Source organism: Tursiops truncatus, chromosome 6 (genome assembly GCF_011762595.2).
Source record: "Tursiops truncatus isolate mTurTru1 chromosome 6, mTurTru1.mat.Y, whole genome shotgun sequence".
NCBI lineage: Eukaryota > Metazoa > Chordata > Mammalia > Artiodactyla > Delphinidae > Tursiops > Tursiops truncatus.
The window spans coordinates 88,138,188-88,157,282 of record NC_047039.1 but is presented as its reverse complement, the minus strand read 5'-3'; the positions used below and the strand labels follow the sequence as shown (position 1 = coordinate 88,157,282).

The window sequence follows — 19,095 nt, the reverse complement described above, 5'->3', positions numbered from 1 at the left end:
CTTAATTTTCCAATGGCAGCAACGATCACGATTCTCTTCTCACTGTGATCACCACTGACAACCGCGGATGCTAACTGTAACTCTGGAAGTAGGCGTCCTGAACACAATTTTGAAGATCCACCGCAGACAAAAGACAAAACCCACCACACAGAGCCAGTGGTTGATAAAAGTATTCAGGTAACCACATTTCACAGACGATTTTTGTCCTTCATGTATTCTCACTTGGGCAGAGATGGAGGCAGTGAGCGAATAGCAATAAGGCAGCCCAGGGCCAGCTGAAGAACGGATCACGAGGAATGACAGCGGCAGCAGGTCTATCCAAACATAGCCTAAAAACCTTCAAATATCGCTAAAAGCCTCTGTGAGGCTCTCTGAATTGCATCAACAAATGAAGCTCATGAGAGAGTGATAGTCTATAAGTCAAATATCTCTGTGTGTGTGTCTGTGTAATATATATGCATATCTGCATATATCTACCTATATGGCACACATATTCACTTAGGGGAAACAGCCTGGCAATTAATTTGGAACTCAAATGACATGGTTACACATAGAGCATAATTTCTAAACACAATGTTAGTAAAACAAAATTTATTTGTAAAACAGGACCTGTTATATAAAATGGCACACAATCAAGTTATACAAAAATACAAAATTTCTTTCTGATTACAGTTCTAGTTGCAAATGATAATTAGAAAGCATTCCTGGTGGCTTCCAAACAGCTGAGATTGCGAGCATATGGAACAGGGAGCAGCAAGAGTCCATGGTGCTGGGATGGCCAAGTGAGTAGAACCTAATTTCCAATTTCAAGAATTCCACCAGGTCACTTTGGAGGGACACCTCCTAAGATAAGTAGCTCCTGTAATGTCTTCTGTTTTGATACCCATCTTCCATACTTTTGCCAAGCCTAAATTTAGTTCCCAATGTTTCTTAATGCCCACAATCTGTGTGGCTATGAAACAGAAGGTAGACTGAATTTTCCTACATGATTTGCTCTCTCACCTATTTGGATAATTGTTAGTTACATAATTATATTTATTCCATTTCAAATGATATAAAAGAGTACAATGATATCGTTTAGTGACATCACATGTTAGAATGTTAACTTCTGGAGAATTATTGTTTCAAAATAGCTACTCTCACAATATTGTTTTCTGTGATCTTGCCAAGACGTGAGCTCCTGTTTCTTTAAAAAATAAAAATAAAATAAAATTCCGGACTGTTATTGCAAATATTCTGAAAAATCAGAAATATTACATGAGCTTTGAAAAGAAACCGAGGCATTTAGCAAATTTTAGCCTAGCTAGAGTAAAGAACACGGATACTTAAAAAAAAATACAATTTACCTTTTGCAGCAATTTAAAGGTCCAACCCTTTGAAAGGAAGCACATTAGCAAACAGCTGCTTATTAAGCCCTAGTGACATTAATTGTACACATTTCCATAATACCGGTCTAATTCACTGTCTAATTCTGGTAGGAGGCAATGCTTTCTTTCAAAAGATTCTCCTTCCATGGAATGATAAAATGCTGAGGCTTTTTTTTTTTTTTGTACAGAGCCTATATTTAGTGCAATAAGTTTAAAAAATCTGCTCTGAAATATTTACTTTACATTAACAAAAATAGCTTTTTTTAAAAAAATTGTAACAAAAAGGAGTTATCGCATAAACAGATCATGAATTATTCTTAGCAAATTACACTTTTTTTTCTTAAAGCATTCACCATTACAATAAGCAGAACAATGAAATATTAGCCATTCATATCTGGTAAGCTTCAGGAATTAAAAAACCCCCCAAAACCCAAAACCCATCCCCAAACACAAAGAACGTTCAACACTTGAGGATCAAAACATTAACCAATTCTTCAGTTAAACATTGTAGAATTCTGGATACTTAATGAATTGCCAAGGAGAGGAGCACCTGCCAGTATGTTTTCAGATTTTATAGCAAGCATTTGAATAAAATGGCCATTTAGCCCTAAGCCATTGAAGTTCCTCTGAAGCAGAAGCCCAAGTACCGGAATTTTCAATGCTTTGTGTTTCATGTTTCTCTCCTTTTTTTATTCCTTCCAGCGTTACTTAGTCTGCAAACCTATACACAGAAACTTAAAGGCTAAACTTGCTGGGTACCCCAGCTTCCTTTCAAATCAGGCACACAAATGTGTGGAGGATGCTACTAACGTCAAAATGAAAGAAAGACAAAATATAAGAGAAAAGTTTGCATAAGAAAGATTATCTACCCTTTCCTTTTTTACCTACTCTCTTATAGAAGCATTAGGGTAAACTACAAATACCTGAGGAGTTGGTTACTTTTTAATGTTGGCTGACAAATGCATGAGCTATTACGAAAATTCCCATATTGGGTCCACTTGTATGTTTCTAAAAGGAAAATGACATGGCTTCTTTGATTGGGGAAAACTGAATGGAATAACTCCTTATTTACCTGAAAGCATATGCCTAGTCTCATCCCACTAGGACTTATGCATCAGTAAAATAAGGTCTTGATTTTATGCACGCATCAGGGAAATCACCCCTGAATAAACTTTAGACAGAGAATTCGGTACAATAATTTTACCTAATTTAAATAACTAAAGTTAAAATCTCCTCTAAGTTATTAAAAATGTTAATCAGATATGAATCTTAACATTTCCATTAAGACAATTACAATTGAAAACATTAAATGACGGCAGTTGCCTTGTAAAAGCCACCCGTATGAAAGGAGTACATGTTTGACAAAAATAAGCATAAAAAAGGTATTAAATCCCTGTTCCTGTTCTCTGATTTTGGCTGATTATGTGTGTGTGTGTATATACATATACATATATATACACACATACATATACATATATACACACACCCACACACACAAATACATAGTTATGTGTATATATTGTTTTGGAATGTCAATGGGTTCCATAACGGTCGGCTAGGTTCAAGCAGAACTTGCTCCCGAAGCCTAGAAAACAAAGTCATACAGAGTATAATCTTAGACAATTACCATTAAAAGGAGATCATGAATGATGTTACAAATACACAGATGGTCACAAACAGCAATAAAGAAAAATGGATTGAGAATCCTTCTCCCCCAAACCTAAATTCCAGGGTCTGAAATTCCTGTGATTGTAGAAAGTCACACTTCCCTCTGGGTCATCTTTGAGATATGCAGAGAATTCATCTCTAGTCTATGTTGCTATAGTGCCCAGGTTTTTTCCTCCATTTTCTCTGTAAGTTTTTCCTGTATGATAGCGAGCAGATTGCCAGATGTCTCTTTCTTAAACTTCTACATCACATTTGGTAAATTTTTCTAAAATAATTTTCAAAGATTTATAGAAAGACCTTACAAACCTTCAACGTTTCCTTAACTAGTGAGGCTCTCTTAAAAAAAAAAAAAGTCTAAGAGGAAAGCTGGAAGTACTTATGTTTAGTTTAGTGATGCCCTGTCAAATGTAAAAATTTAAACCTCGTTTTTCTGAACATTATTTTATAGACTTAAAAAAAACTCATATTAAACTATCCCATTAAGGAGGCAGACAGTGAACTCGAACAGCAGTGTTTCTACAGATGCAGCAAAATAGTTATGACGCTCTGTTAACAGAACTTTCATCTATGGGAATAACATGTGAATTAAACCAAGCAAACACAAATAAGCAATCGTAAATTCTACCAATCCCCAAACTCTAGGAGGGAGTTTCTCAGGTACTTCTTTAGGGACACACACAAGATGGTGGTGGTATTACGGGTCAACTCTTAACATGCATACTTCGAAAGAGAGCAGATTTAGAGGTACTGATATGCTTGAAAGATTTAATTATCCTGTGAGCAACAATTCACACATCTCTCATGGGGACTTTCTGAACCACTTGAAACGTTGTTCTTAGAGATCAAATGCTACAATGTCCAAAGGACCAGAAAAACAATGCACACAGAAGATGTATTTTGGGACACGGCAGAGGGCTTTGCCATTAATCTGCAAGCAACGAACAACATAAAATAAAAGTAAAAGTGGAATGAAGATTTTAATGTGGTGTTTGAATTAAGGGACATTAATTTAAAGCTGAAAGTAATATTAGGGGGAAAAAATTTCTACATTTTTGGCTTCTGATAGAATGCCACATAACCTAGGCAATTCTCCTACTATTAATACCTATGAATCAGGGGTTTAGGTAAGAGAAGGTATATTTGCATTCTGGTCTACCACAATTCAGCTATCTTTCCCTCAAGAATAATACAGAAATACATGCCAATTCATGGTCGAAGTAGCTAGTCCTAAACCTCTAATTATTTCTCCCTTTCTTTAAATGCTTGTTACTGAAGAGTGCTTTAATGTACGCTTCAACCACTGGAAAGACAGAAAAGGGGGGGAAGGGTGGTTTACATTTTAAGATTTTATATGTCTTTTAAAAGTTTTAGGTTTGAAACCTTATTTTCTGAACAATTAGGACAACCAAGCAGTGGCAAGAAGGAAACCTTCCTCATTTTTCCAGGCTATCTTAGGGTTGGCAGAATTTTCACTGTGGTCCCCCTCAGCCCACATGAAGTAAGAGGGATGCAGAAAGAAAGGGCAGGGAGGCAAGTAACCTGACAGGAGGGATTGGTGATTAGCACCCCTTCCCTGTTCATCCAGTGCTGTCTGATGCACACTTAAAAATAAGAGTTACATGGCCATTCTACACGCTCTTACTTATGATTAGAGTGATCTGTGCCTTGGGAATATAAACATTGAAGTTTTGACTTTATCATCATCAATGCTATTAAGAGCAACACCAAAATAGGCACTGGATGGGGTTACAAAGAAGAGTTTATAGCTAAACGTTCTGTTGAGGCTTTAATGTAGGTTGAATATGCAGTTATTTTGCATATACATATACCATCCCCCCACCCCCGCAATGAAGCCATTTCCTTCATTCTTACATACTTAAATGGGCTTGTTTTATACTACATATTTCTTAAGTTGGACACCTATAAATCAAACCATTTATTAAAGTATAAAGGAGAAAGAAAAGAGAGTCTTCACCTCTCCTTTTTTTGGACATTATATGCAAAAAGAAGGCACATTGTTTGAAAATTAAGTGCTTAAGGATGTAGGCAATTATATAATATTCTGAAATAAACATGTTATTTAAGAATAATACACTTGTAATACAAGCAGTAATTAGACCAATATAGCTAAAGACATCTGTCATTATGCAGTGGTGAGAATATATATGGGAAAAGCTACTCAGGATTTTCTTATACTGGTTAATTTTAAGTTGCTTTTTTCAAATGAAAGGAGAGTAGTTATATATATATCACTGACCAGAGGTAATTTATCTTTCTCACATTTAAACTGAGGCTGGAGAAGACCAGATTGTCTTTTTGAGTGGGAATGTGGGTGTAGACGGAAATAGCCTTGTTTGCTACTGAAAAATAGCTTAAGAAACAAAGAAAGTACAATCCAGGCAACAGAAGAAAAAGTCAGCAAAGGGGAAGAGACAGCAACATAAACAAACCAATATTAAAAGAAGGGGGGAATATGAATTTCAGCAAGTTGAAAGGAATTGCTATCATCACTTCTAAAATAAGTATCAAACCGTCAGTTCAAGTGCACAACCAAATGTTCAGTCCCATGAAAACTAAACACTGACAGTTAAAAAGAAAAAAATGGAAACTGCAAGTTCACCTCAGGGACAAAAATATCCCCTGCCCCGCCATGAACACTGTTCCTTTCAGCTTACTTTTACAGAAGGTGGTCTCAGTTGTGACAAGAATTCTGCCATCCAAGTGATGGGTAAACACACAAACAGAAAGAGCAGCACGTCCTGCGTGACACAGATCACAAAAGCTTCTCCTGAAGAAGTGCAGTCAGTGAAGAGAGAGAGAGAGAGGAAGTGAAAGTGAAATTCTTGGAGGGTGGCCACCTCCTCATCTCCACCTACCATCGGTTTTAGCTCTCTGGCATCAGCAACACCTCCCTTCCCAGCTTCTTTCATTGCTTTCCTGCTGTTTTCCACAAACTCCTGCAAAACAGGGACCAGATTACATAAATTCTTAGGTCCTTTCAGACTTCAGTTGGTAGATGATTTCTAAAGAATATTTACATTTCTGACTCAGTAATGGTAAATGGATGGCCTAAAAACATAGCAATAAGTAATATTTGGTACCACACAAAAGAGCAGCTAAATTTGTGGGGATGCAATCTTGATATAAAATCTTTTTTCCCACCATTCCTTGTGACAATCTCACTTAGGCTCAAAGAGATGTCAGTTCTATCTGAAAGAGAAAATACCTTTCGTTTTTTAGAAAACACTATTTTTCCACACTTAGAATATTGTTTTATTTGTTGTGTTACTTTTTCCATATCAAGGTTAAATGGAAAAGCAACAACATTTTACTCTATAAGCCTCCTCTTTAAAATAACCCTAGGAGGTAAAAGAAAGCATTGATACTACTAAGTATAGTATACTGTTTTTACCAAGCCATAAATAAGCTATTTGAAAAAAAAAAGTCTATCTGGCCTTGAGATTACTCCATAAAGCAGGAAGACAGGGAGTAACAACCAGAACCAGTGGATAGAAGTAGTTAAAATGGGATTATGCCCTGAAGGAAACATTTCTATCCTGTCAAAGTTTATGGAGTACTTCCTCGTTCAATATCCTCATCATTCTTATAGAGAAAACTAAAATAATAAAAACTATACATTTTACTCTGCTTTTCTTCAGTGGCTTAAAAAACAAAAACAAACCTCTCCTCCTAAATGCCTTAATCACACAAGAGATGATGCTTCTAGGTCAAATTCCATTATGAAAATAACAGTTATGACGCTCTGTTAGCGTCATTATAGGATTGTAATTGAGTTAGGATTATAACTGAGATTATGAAAATGTCCAAAATGTAGCTGGTAATGTTCTTAGTAAAAGAGATAATGAGTACCAAATAGGTCAGTTGAATCACTTGGAATTTTCGAGATTGAAAAAAAAAAAGAATCTAGTTTATTTATTAATACATTTATTTTAGATTTAACTAGATAAACCATGTTTCTGGAAGATGGTGTGTTATTTCAAGGTCTAATGTTTAATCTTAAATATTATCCATTCTTGAGATAGGAATATTTTATAGCTTTATTAAAACACATCTTTAATTGGGCAGCATTTGACATTGAAACTAGTATTTAAACCATTTTAGAATGGTTTCTAAATTTTTTAAAAAATTTAATTGAGGTTCTAATATAGGGAAGCTGCAGAGGTTACGTAACTATAAAGAATCTGAATATAATATCTGTGTAAAGGTTCAGATCTTGACTAATGGGAAACAATACCATCTACCAGTCATGGGTCTGATAATCTGTATTCATTACAAAACTCCTTCAGTTTGGCCTGGAATACTTAGGATAATGAGTTTTAACAGGGCTGACAGCAATAATACTTGGAAAGGTGGTGGATGGAGAAATACAGATAGGCACTACAACCTGGGAAATAAAACTTTTGTCTTTGAGTTCTGATTCAGGAAAAGGCACTTAGAAGACTAGCTGTCCAATGTTCCAGTTCAAGGGCTAAAAAAGTCGATTCAAGTGTATCTAACTGGAGAGATGGAGAGAGCAGTATGGAATAGTGTGAACTCAGGACTCTGAATGGGAAGCTGCTCTAGCAAGGTAGATTTGAAATGGTCTCGTTCATGCCAAGAGGATCTTCTTCCCTGATTTCCCCAAGACTAACCTCATTCACGGGTGCTGAAGGTTTAATTCTGAATTACTCAGTTTCATATAATGGGAATTAAATACAGAGAATAGTCTACAAAATATTTATATTAGTATTTTTATGCTTAAAGCAGTAGAGGGCATTTGAGGTACTTACCATCAGCACTTTATCCATATAAAATTCTCTGCCTGGGCTCCCATCATTGTATTTTGTATCAATGGCAAAACACAAGAACAATACATCCACTACCATTTCGTAAATGGACAGGAAGCAATGAGCGACTAGGAAAGCAAAGAGGCAGACGATGATCAGAGGCAGCACCCATACTGTGTAATCTTGCTGGTAGTTGAGCAGCATAATCCCAGCCAGACCTGTGCTGCAGACTATCAGCACCTAAAGCAGAGAGAACAAAGATCACATTTAATAACCTCCTGCAGAAAACCACTATTTCTTCATCATTTGCAGACTTCTCCATTTATAAATGATGGTTGTATGAGTCCATGCCACCGCAAGTTAGAAAGCATAATCCATAAATACCCATATACATGTACATCATATAACATAAATATCATCCTTGTTGACACTAAAAATAATCAAGTTTTCCAAATGTTATGCTTGTTTCCTAAGACTTCACTTATTCAGCATCTGTGGCAATTTTTAAGATAAATGTATACATATCTTAGAAAAAAAATTATACACACTGTTAGCACTCAGAAGGAAATTATTGACATTTCAGGGTATTGCTATGTATTTTTTCTAAGCATTTTTACATATATGAAATAGTATTATACAAACATATCATTAAAAGCTCTTCATTAATATTTATATATCATAAATGTTTCATAAATATCTATTCAGCTACATATTTACATTTTATGGGTGATTTAAAATTTATTTAACCATTCTCCTATACTTGGAGACATATTGTTTTCAGATATAAATAATGCTGCAACAAACACCTCTAAGAGCTTTTTCTTTGTTCCATATTTTATTTCACATAGAATATGTGGTAAATTTAATATGATTTGCCATGAAGTGTTGATTTGGACTATTTGTGGAGAAAGAGGTTGCCAAACACACTCATGCTGTAAAAATAAAAGAAACAGCCACTTGCCTACTGTCAAGAACCACCTACTCTGATGCTTCAACACTGTACATGCAGCACTTTAAATTTTAATACTTTTTATTTCAGTTTTTCAATAACTCTATGAATGGCTTATGGCAAACATTATCACCCTCATTTTATAGATTGGGAAACATGCTTAGAGGGGCTAGCTGATCTGCCCAAGGCCACAGAGTAGAATAAAGATAAGATACCATTCAAAAAATGGTCATATGATGCCAACACCAGTACTCTTTCCAGGTAAAAATTCAGCAAATACTTGGATACTGATATATCACCGTACCAGATTACACTGAATCCTAGCCACACTCTTCCCCAGCCCTTTACCTGGCCTAGCGTCAAGCTTTAAATAACAAAAGAAAAGAAAGAGTTCTCTAGAACCACAGCAGCCTTTCCTTGCCCAGTGCTGAGGACAGGCAGACTGAGAATTCTTCTTTTGCCTTTCCCTCACTATTTATCAACACCAAAACATCTCTCATTCACCATTATCTTAACCAGGAATTATAATGCATCAGAAGATGTATTGGTTAAGCTATAAATTGATCCCTCTCTCAGATGATTTTAGGGAGCAAATCTGGGTCTGCTCCCCTCTCATCATTTTTTGTGGCAATATACCTATGAATCTTCTCTCACAGTGACTTATTTTCTGGGGTGATGTCCACAAATAGCTAATTAGGTCCATTTTTTTTCCCTCTTCTGTTTCAATTTTAGGATGAGTTATTTCTTATACTCTTCTTCAATGTTTTTACATCCACCCTATGGGAGAACTCAGCTGCTTTACACTCTCTCTATGGCACTAAAAGTTAAACCACATTTGAAATGTTAAAGTCAATTATAGGCAGAAGATGTGGCTCAGACAAGTAGATGCTGAGACAAAAACTGTTAAGGTAGAATACTGTCACATGAGAACCAACTTCAAAAACTAGTGACATTTAGCTTAAGAAGTCAATTTAATAATTTACTCCCCAATTTAATTTAATAATTTAATAATTACTCCCCAATATAATGAAAGGGTATCATGCACTCATTCAAGCAGAGGATACATTAGTGGTTCTCAAACTATTAGAGGGGCTGGAAATCCCTTGGGGAGTTTGTGAATAATGCAGATTCCTGGGTCCTGCCCCCAGAGAATCTGATTGGTTTGATTTAATATGAAGCTTAGCAATATTCATTTTCAAAGAACCCTCGGGTGATTCTTAGAAAGTCCACAGCCTATAAGGAGTACTGCTCTATATCACTGATCTCCATGGTAGAGCACACATAGCCCAGAGAAGGTTCAAGAGAATCACCTGGGACTTTTATTTGTATTTCCCATGCGTTTAAAATTTTACACTTTATAAAGCATATATTAGTGAAAGCTATACATACGTCATTAATAAATAAATGTAAATATATTGGGGAAATGTGCTCAAATCATTTTTTGGTAATAGGATGTTTGATTTTAAAGGTTTAGACATTCTTGTTATAAAGGATAAATTATTTGTGATGCAGTAGAAGAGATTCATACACAGAGTAGGATGTGAGAAGCAGGAAGAAAAGGATGCTGGTTTTGGAGTCAGAAAGATGTAGGACTGAATCAGTTAGAACTTCTTAGTTTTGTGACTCTAAGCAAGTTCACTTAACTTTTCTGAGATTGTTTTTCCATCTTTAAGAGAGACACAATAGGACATACATCCCGTAATTGTTAAAATAAGCATTCTGAAAACATTTAACATAGTGACTGGCAAACTTAGCTTCTTTCTTTCTTTTTTTTTTTTTGTCATCATAAATCTTGCATTTATGATGCCCTTTTCCCCCATGGAACCCATGTTTTGAAAGATTTTGTTTACCAACAAAATAGCATCAACAAATAACTCATATTTTCATTTTTTAATAATTGAAGCCAGATTAAATTGTCAGCTAGAACATCTAATTGTCATAAAAAGTATTATCAAATAGAGGTAAAATAATTTCAAACAGAAGCAAAGAAACAAGATTTGGGGGAATTTTTTGGTATAGTTTTATTGGCAATAAATATGCAGTATGCAATATTTATTAGACTTAAAATGCAATACCTATTAGACTTAAAAATGTTTAAAAAGCTTCTAAATCACTATTCTTAATCTTTGAGGACCCTGTAGGCCAGTGATCATAGGTCACAAGCCACTAAACTAGAGGAGCTAAGGTCTCTTCCAAATCTAATTTACCATTCCATAAAATCATTGGGGCTTCATAGAAATGGAATACATGACACTGTCTTTTGTTTTCTTTCTAAAATCAAGATTTTGAAAATTAAATTTAAAATTTTGAGATATTATGAATTCACGTGCAGTTATAAAAAGTAACAGAACGATTCCATGTACCCATTACCCAGTTCCCTTCAATGGAAACACCTTGCAAAATTACAGTACAAAGTCACAACCCAGATATTCATACTGGTACGACAAAGATACAGAACATTTCCATCACCACAAGCATCCTTCACTTTAACCTTTTATAGATATTCCTACTTCCCCCCTCCCCTATCACTAACTGGGTGACCACATATATGGTCTCCATTTCTACTGATATAATATTGTCATTTCAAGAATGTTATATAAATGGAATCATACAGCACTTCATCTTCTGGGATTGGCATTTTTCACTCAGCATAATTCCCTCAAGATTCATCCAAGTTGTTCCATGTACTAGTAGTTTGTTCCTGACACTTTCATAATGTTTATTATGATCTACCTAGTTGAACTATCTGATCAAAAACTATTTCTGCATACTAGTAGCCATTAATTTCATTAATTGTAATGAAAGAAACTCTTTAAAAGATTTATTGTATTCTGTGATCAGAACTATATTTTTGGAAAAGGAAAACAAGAATTTATCTTAGTACATTGGAAACCCAGAAGTTTTTTTTTCCTCTTATCTTTCTCCTTTTTTGATTTCTCAATTTAAAAAGTGTTTACCTTTCATGGTTTTAAAAGTCTTGTTTTTACAACATTAGAAATATTATGTTATTCAAAATTATATTTTTCTGGAAAGCAACTTGGAAATATGTATCAAAAATCCTATTATGTATTTGAACTCATTAATTCTACTTCTAGGATTCTGGCCTCAGGAAATAGGTATTAATGTGGGCAAGAACTGGTATGCAAAAGTTTCACTTTATAATAGTAAAAAATTGAGAAAAGTTCAACTGTAAAAAAACCAAAAGAACCCAGAGGCTTCGTTAAATAAATGATACAACAACTATATAGACATTTTTAATAAAATGAGAAATGCTCATAATATAACACGAAGTGAAAAAAGGGATACAAAACTTCCTTTTCTACCAGATTTTAAATTCTCTTTATTGACTAGTATATAAGCAGCACCCAGATTAGCCCCTAGTACATTACCAGTAGGCACTCTATAAATATTTGTTGAATGACTAAAAGGTTATGATAAACCTAAAGAAAAAATTTTGACAGGTCATTAGGTTGCTGAAAAACTCAAAGCCAATTTTAAAACACTGTATTTTATCCTGTATATATTTTTCCATTACAAGAGAAATGCATACTTAATATAGAAACTTTACCATATAAAGTTTATCAACTTTATCAAAGTTTCTATCATATCATAGAAACTTTACCATTATATGATAAAGTGGGGGGAGGTGCTTGGAATCACTCATATTTTCAGTATTTCAAAGCAATAGTTATTAAAAATATTTTGAGATATTAATTTTCTTTCTCTTTCTTACGCACATTTTTATGCACATTTTAAAATGGTTCTGTGATGGTCTAGTAGTTTTATTCAGCTTTTCCACTTATTATACACATTATCACATTATAAACTCAATAAAATACATGGTTTAGGGAATTCCTTGGTGGTCCAGTGGTTAGGACTTGGCGTTTTCACTGCCATGGGCCTGGGTTCAATCCCTGGTTGGGGAACTAAGATGCTACAAGCCACACGGCGTGGCCAAAAAAAATTTAAAAAGTTAAAAAAATAAAATAAAAAAACAGGGTTTAAGAGGTGAATAGTCTGTTGATTATTATTTCCAACCTTTACTGTCAGGCAGTAGATTGTTTACAATTAGTCACTACTGTAAGTAATGCTGTATTTAGAATTATCTCCAGTAGTTTACAATCATCAGAATCAAAAGGCTTTAGGCGGGAAAAAAAAAAGGCAGCCCCAGGGACAAAATTAATGTCAGTTGAGGCAATTATAGCACACAGTGATTAAAAACTTTGAAGTCAGACAGATCTGAGTCTGAACTCCAGCTCTGCCACATTCGAGTTTTCTAAATTGGGACAACCTACTTAGCTCTCTAAACTTTGGTTTCCTTTGCTGTAAAATGAAGATAATAGTAGTAGGTCTCCTTACAGGGGAGGACCAAATATAACACTTCACATAAAGCACTGCCCTCAGTACCTGGTACTCAGCAAGTGTCTCAATCAGAGTTACTAAAATTATCATCGTGATCAAATGTTGCCACTTGGTATAATTTTCTCCCTTATTCTCTATATGTCTTCTTATTTCTCTTTTATTTTAATTGCTCTGCATTATATATGTTTTTATTTGAAGTTGCTTCATATCTTTCTTAGCAGTAGGGGTCAATTATAAATACATAAAAAATGAACAAAAAAATCTGAAGCCTTCCTGAGTTAGTCATATAGCACATAAATAATAGCAATGGTTACTGACAGGGTCAGACCTGTACTCATTCGTTAACATGAATTAACTCATTCAATTTTTACTATAAAAATTATCCTCTTATTGTTAAAACATGACAAAAAAACAAATCCAGGAGTCATAATGTACGTTTAATTACAAATTTTCAAAATAACTATCTGTATGGTTTTATAATTCTTTTTAGATGACAATTGCCTGAGAACTTAAAACTACATTACACAGTGCTAATCAATGCCTTTCTACATCAAATATTTAATTCCCTTTCAAAAACATTTTAAAGGCACAGTGGTTGGAGTAACTTAAGTGTTCAGCAGTAAGAGAACAGCATTTCATGGAACAGTGGCCATCATGATAATGAGTAATTATGAAGATTATCAAAGTAATGCAAAAAATATATATGACAGAATATGAAGTGAAAATAGCAGAAGAAATAGCTATGTATACCAGGATTGTTATACTATAGAAATATAAGCCTGTGAAAAAACATTGGGAGGGAATATAAAAATAAGTTATTAGGTTATAGTGGTGGTGCCGTTTTCTTAACTCAATTTTTCAAATTTTCTGAGTATTTTATGGTTTGAAATATAGATACAAAGATAAAGTGAGTCCTCAATTATAATGTTATCTAATATTTTGCAGATTTTAATAGCACAGAATAGAAAAACACTTTTGAGGACAGTTAGGTCTCATTCCCTAACAGCTCTATTTTAAGGGGTTTATATATAGTAACGATGACGGCTAATATTCATCAAGAACTTGCAATGTATCAAGCACTATCTTAGGTACCCTACAAGTATTAATCAGTCTAACCCTCACAGTTCTAGGGGTTTGGCACTATTATTACCCCAATTTCACAAATGGACAAACCGAGGCACAGAGTGGTTATATACCCTGCCTCAGGTCACACAGCTAGTCAGGCCAGGATTTAAATCCAGGCAGTCAGGCTCCAGATGCAGTGCCCCTAACCATTACATGGACTGTTTCTTAATTCAAAATATGTAATGGGCAAATTACTTAACTGCTCTGTGCCTCAGTTTCCCCATCTATAACATGAAGATAATAACAGTACTTCCTTTACAAATTTATTACGAGGATTAAATGAGCACAATACATGTAAAGTACTCAGAACAGTGCTTGACACATATTAAGGGTTTTATAAGTGCTTGCTGTATATTATGTGACTTTTAGGTTTTTTGTGGGCTACATATATTTTTGAAATTAAAGAGCAACTATACGCATATGCAAAAATTTACTGTCTGTCTCAGATAATACACTTGGTCTTCTTACCTTGCCTAGGAATAACATGAAATCCCCCACTGTGTTGATGGCAGCTACTCGCAAAGCATTCTCCACGAGAATGACAAAGGCGTCCTTCGCTGAGGTGCAGAAGTTGGTGCTGTTGATAGCTGTGGCTGTGTATGCGTTCTGGACAAAAGCAAAAACAATTTTTCATCAGTACATGTAACCTCTAAGATTTAAACCAAACATAGTTAAAGCATAGCTTGTGAAACTAGTTCACAGTTAAACCCATGGCTTTGGTGAGGTACAGATTTAGATTAAGCTCAAGGAAATCTGAGACATTAAAAAAAAAACCTGATAGGGTAACGAGAGCTTCTCATTTAGCCTAGCTTAGGTCCTTTAAAAACACTGATATTTATTAAAACACACATAAACCTTTCCAATATCCATTAACTTCTTCCATGTATTAGTAAATCAAACCATAATTTAAACTTTCCTAGATATCTTGGGTTCATTACCATGCATATCAGTGATGCATTATTACCACTTCAGTGATGCTTTAAAAGCTGCACACACACACACACACACACACACACACACACACACACACACACACAAAGCCATCAGATTGCTGTGCTGCTTTATCTGGAACCCTTCCTCCTTGGTACTTTCTTCTATGCTGTCTTATCTCATAGTTCTTGCAATAGACAGCTGTTTGCTGCCGATCTTATACCCCTCCCTCCTGGGGCAGGATGCTAAATTCCCTTTAAGAAAACAGACCTTCCCCATTCTCTTGGAGTCTGAGTGAGACTGACACTACCTCCAGCTCTTGGGGTGGGCCTTGGTTGATGTAAGCCAATCAACATGTTCTACCTACAACGATTCAGGGATTCGTACATAAACTAATCAGAGCCTATGAAAGTAAAAGATGTTCCCTGGGGCTTCCAGGGGGAAAAAAAGAAGTTTCCTTTCTCTTCCATAGGTGCTCCTGACAGAGCAGCTCTCTCATTTTTCTGGACAGCAAGGTGTGAGGGTACGAATTGCCATGGCTGTTTTGCCAACATAATGGAAGTCAGAACAGGGAGAGGAACCAGGTACTCGCATTGGGTGACAATGTTTGCAAGATCAGGAACTAGCCAGATTCTGGACTTCTTAGTTATTGAAGCTAATAAATTGCTAAGAATCTCTCCCTTCTTCTCTCTCCCCCACCCCCTTCTCACTCTTGCTCTTTTTTAGGCCAGACTGAGTTGGTTTTCTGTCCCTTGTAGTACTGAGTCCCCAGCTGACATACTTTTATTAAATCATACCTGCTTCTGCTGCCCCATGTTTTCCTTGACCACTCAGACTTTTTCCTTCTTTTTTACATTGCATTCTAGAATAGCATTGGCATTTTCAGGGAAATGTGAATAAGTAACATAACATGAAATATGTCTGAGTCTTAGAAGGGAATGTATACGTACTTTGTAACTAAAACTTACGGTTCTAACCAAGAGGGAGGGAACCCAGCGCCCCCCCCCCCATCAACAGCCAAGAGGATTAAAGTTTTACTGAGCTCTGCCCACCAGAGCAACAGCCAGCTCTACCTACCACCAGTCCCTCCCATCAGAAAACTTACACAAGCCTCTTAAATAGCCTCATCCACGAGAGGGCAGACAGCAGAAGCAAGAAGAACTACAATCCTGTGGCCTGAGGAACAAAAACCACATTCACAGAAAGATAGACAAGATGAAAAGGCAGAGGGCTATGTATCAGATGAAGGAACAAGATAAAACTCCAGAAAAACAACTAAATGAAGTGGAGATAGGCAACCTTTCAGAAAAACAATTCAGGATAATGATAGTGAAGATGATCCATGACCTCGGAAAAAGAAGGGAGGCAAAGATTGAGAAGATGCAAGAAATGTTTAACAAAGACCTAGAAGAATGAAAGAACAAACAAACAGAGATGAACAATACAATAATTAAAATGAAAACTACACTACAAGGAATCAATAGCCGAATAACTGAGGCAGAAGAACGGATAAGTGACCTGGAAGACAGAATGGTGGAATTCACTGCCGTGGAACAGAATAGAGAAAAAAGAATGAAAAGAAATGAAGACAGCCTAAGAGACCTCTGGGACAACATTAAATGCAACAACATCCGCATTATAAGGGTCCCAGAAGGAGAAGAGAGAGAGAAAGGACCAGAGAAAATATTTGAAGAGATTATAGTCGAAAATTTCCCTAACATGGGAAAGGCAATAGCCACCAAGTCCAGGAAGCACAGCGAGTCCCATACAGGACAAACCCAAGGAGAAACACACTGAGACACATAGTAATCAAATTGGCAAAAATTAAAGATAAAGAAAGATTATTGAAAGCAACAAGGGAAAAACAACAAATAACATACAAGGGAACTCCCATAAGGTTAACAGCTGATTTCTCAGCAGAAACACTACAAGCCAGAAGGGAGTGGCATGATATACTTAAAGTGATGAAAGGGAAGAACCTACAACCAAGATTACTCTACCTAGCAAGGATCTCATTCAGATTCGATGGAGAAATCAAAAGCTTCACACAAGCAAAAGCTAAGAGAATTCAGCACCACCAAACCAGCTCTATAATAAATGCCAAAGGAACTTCTCTAAGTGGGAAACACAAGAGAAGAAAAGGACCTACAAAAACAAACCCAAAACAACTAAGAAAATGATCATAGGAACATACATATCGATAATTACCTTAAACATGAATGGATTAAATGCTCCAACCAAAAGACACAGGCTTGCTGAATGGATATGAAAACAAGACCCATATATATGCTGTGTACAAAAGACCCACTTCAGACCTAGGGACACATACAGACTGAAAGTGAGGGGATGGAAAAAGATATTCCATGCAAATGGAAATCAAAAGAAAGCTAGAGTAACAATACTCATATCAGATAAAATAGACTTTAAAATAAAGAATGTTACAAGAGACAAGGAAGGACACTACATAATGATCAAGGATCAATCCAAGAAGAAGATATAACAATTATAAATAAGTATGCACCCAACATAGGAGCACCTCAATACATAAGGCAACTGGTAACTGCTCTAAAAGAGGAAATAGACAGTCACACAATAGTGGGGGACTTTAACACCACACTTACACCAATGGACAGATCATCCAAACAGAAAATTAATAAGGAAACACAAGCCTTAAATGACACAATAGACCAGAAGATTTAATTGATATTTATAGGACATTCCTTCAGAAAACAGCAGATTACACTTTCTTCTCAAGTGCGCACGGAACATTCTCCAGGATCGATCACATCTTGGGTCACAAATCAAGCCTCAGTAAATTAAAAAAAACTGAAATCATTTCAAGATCTTTTCTGACCACAACGCTATGACATTAGAAATTAATTACGGGGAAAAAAACGTAAAAAACACAAACACATGGAGGCTAAACAATACGTTACTAAATAACCGAGAGATCACTGAAGAAATCAGAAAGGAAATCAAAAAATACTTAGAGGCAAATGACAATGAAAACATGATGATCCAAAACCTATGGGATGCAGCAAAAGCAGTGCTAAGAGGGAAGTTTATAGCTATACTAGCCTACCTCAAGAAAAAAGAAAAATCTCAAATAAACAATCGAACCTTACACCTAAAGGAACTAGAGAAAGAACAAACAAAACCCAAAGTTAGCAGAAGGAAAGAAATCATAAAGATCAGAGCAGAAATAAATGAAATAGAAACAAAGAAAACAATAGCAAAGATCAATAAAACCAAAAGCTGGTTCTTTGAGAAGATAAACAAAATTGATAAACCATTAGCCAGACTCATCAAGAAAAAGAGGGAGAGGACTCAAATCAACAAAATTAGAAATGAAAATGGAGAAGTTACAACAGACATGGCAGAAATACAAAGCATCCTAAGAGAATACTATAAGTAACTCTATGCCAACAAAATGGACAACCTGGAAGAAATGGACAAATTCTTAGAATGGTATAAACTTCCAAGACTGAATCAGGAAGATACAGGAAATATGAACAGACCAATCACAAGCAATGAAATTGAAACTGTGATTAAAAATCTTCCAACAAACAAAAGTCCAGGATCAGATGGCTTCACAGGTGAATTCTATCAAACATTTAGAGAAGAGCTAACACCCATCCTTCTCAAACTCTTCCAAAAAATTACAGAGGAAGGAACGCTCCCAAACTCATTCTATGAGGCCACCATCACCCTGACACCAAAACCAAAGATACTACAAAAAGAAAAAGAAAATTACAGACCAATATCACTGATGAATGTAGATGCAAAAATCCTCAACAAAATACTAGCAAACAGAATCCAACAACACATTAAAAGGATCATACACCATGATCAAGTGGGATTTATCCCAGGGATGCAAGGATTCTTCAATATATGAAAATCAATCAAT

General features: G+C 35.5%; 1 protein-coding gene across 7 annotated transcripts in view; it reads right to left on the bottom strand.

Moving 5' to 3' along the window:
- The window catches only part of SLC44A1 (solute carrier family 44 member 1), a 221,834-nt gene that overhangs the window by 54,736 nt on the left and 148,003 nt on the right, over nucleotides 1-19,095 (bottom strand). For 5 of the 7 annotated variants that reach the window (XR_002179165.3, XR_012332617.1, XM_019948952.3 and 2 more), the window contains exons 13-15: nucleotides 14,727-14,864; nucleotides 7,826-8,062; nucleotides 5,912-5,992 (exon numbers count right to left, since the gene is read on the bottom strand). Coding sequence is in view for 5 of the 7 variants with exons in the window: in XM_019948952.3 (XP_019804511.1) it covers nucleotides 5,912-5,992; nucleotides 7,826-8,062; nucleotides 14,727-14,864 (456 nt within the window). In the remaining 2 variants the exon portion in view is untranslated. Of the gene's footprint in view, nucleotides 1-576; nucleotides 5,993-7,825; nucleotides 8,063-14,726; nucleotides 14,865-19,095 lie in introns of those variants that run through there. The other 2 variants (XM_019948949.3, XM_019948948.3) reach the window with 2 other exon arrangements.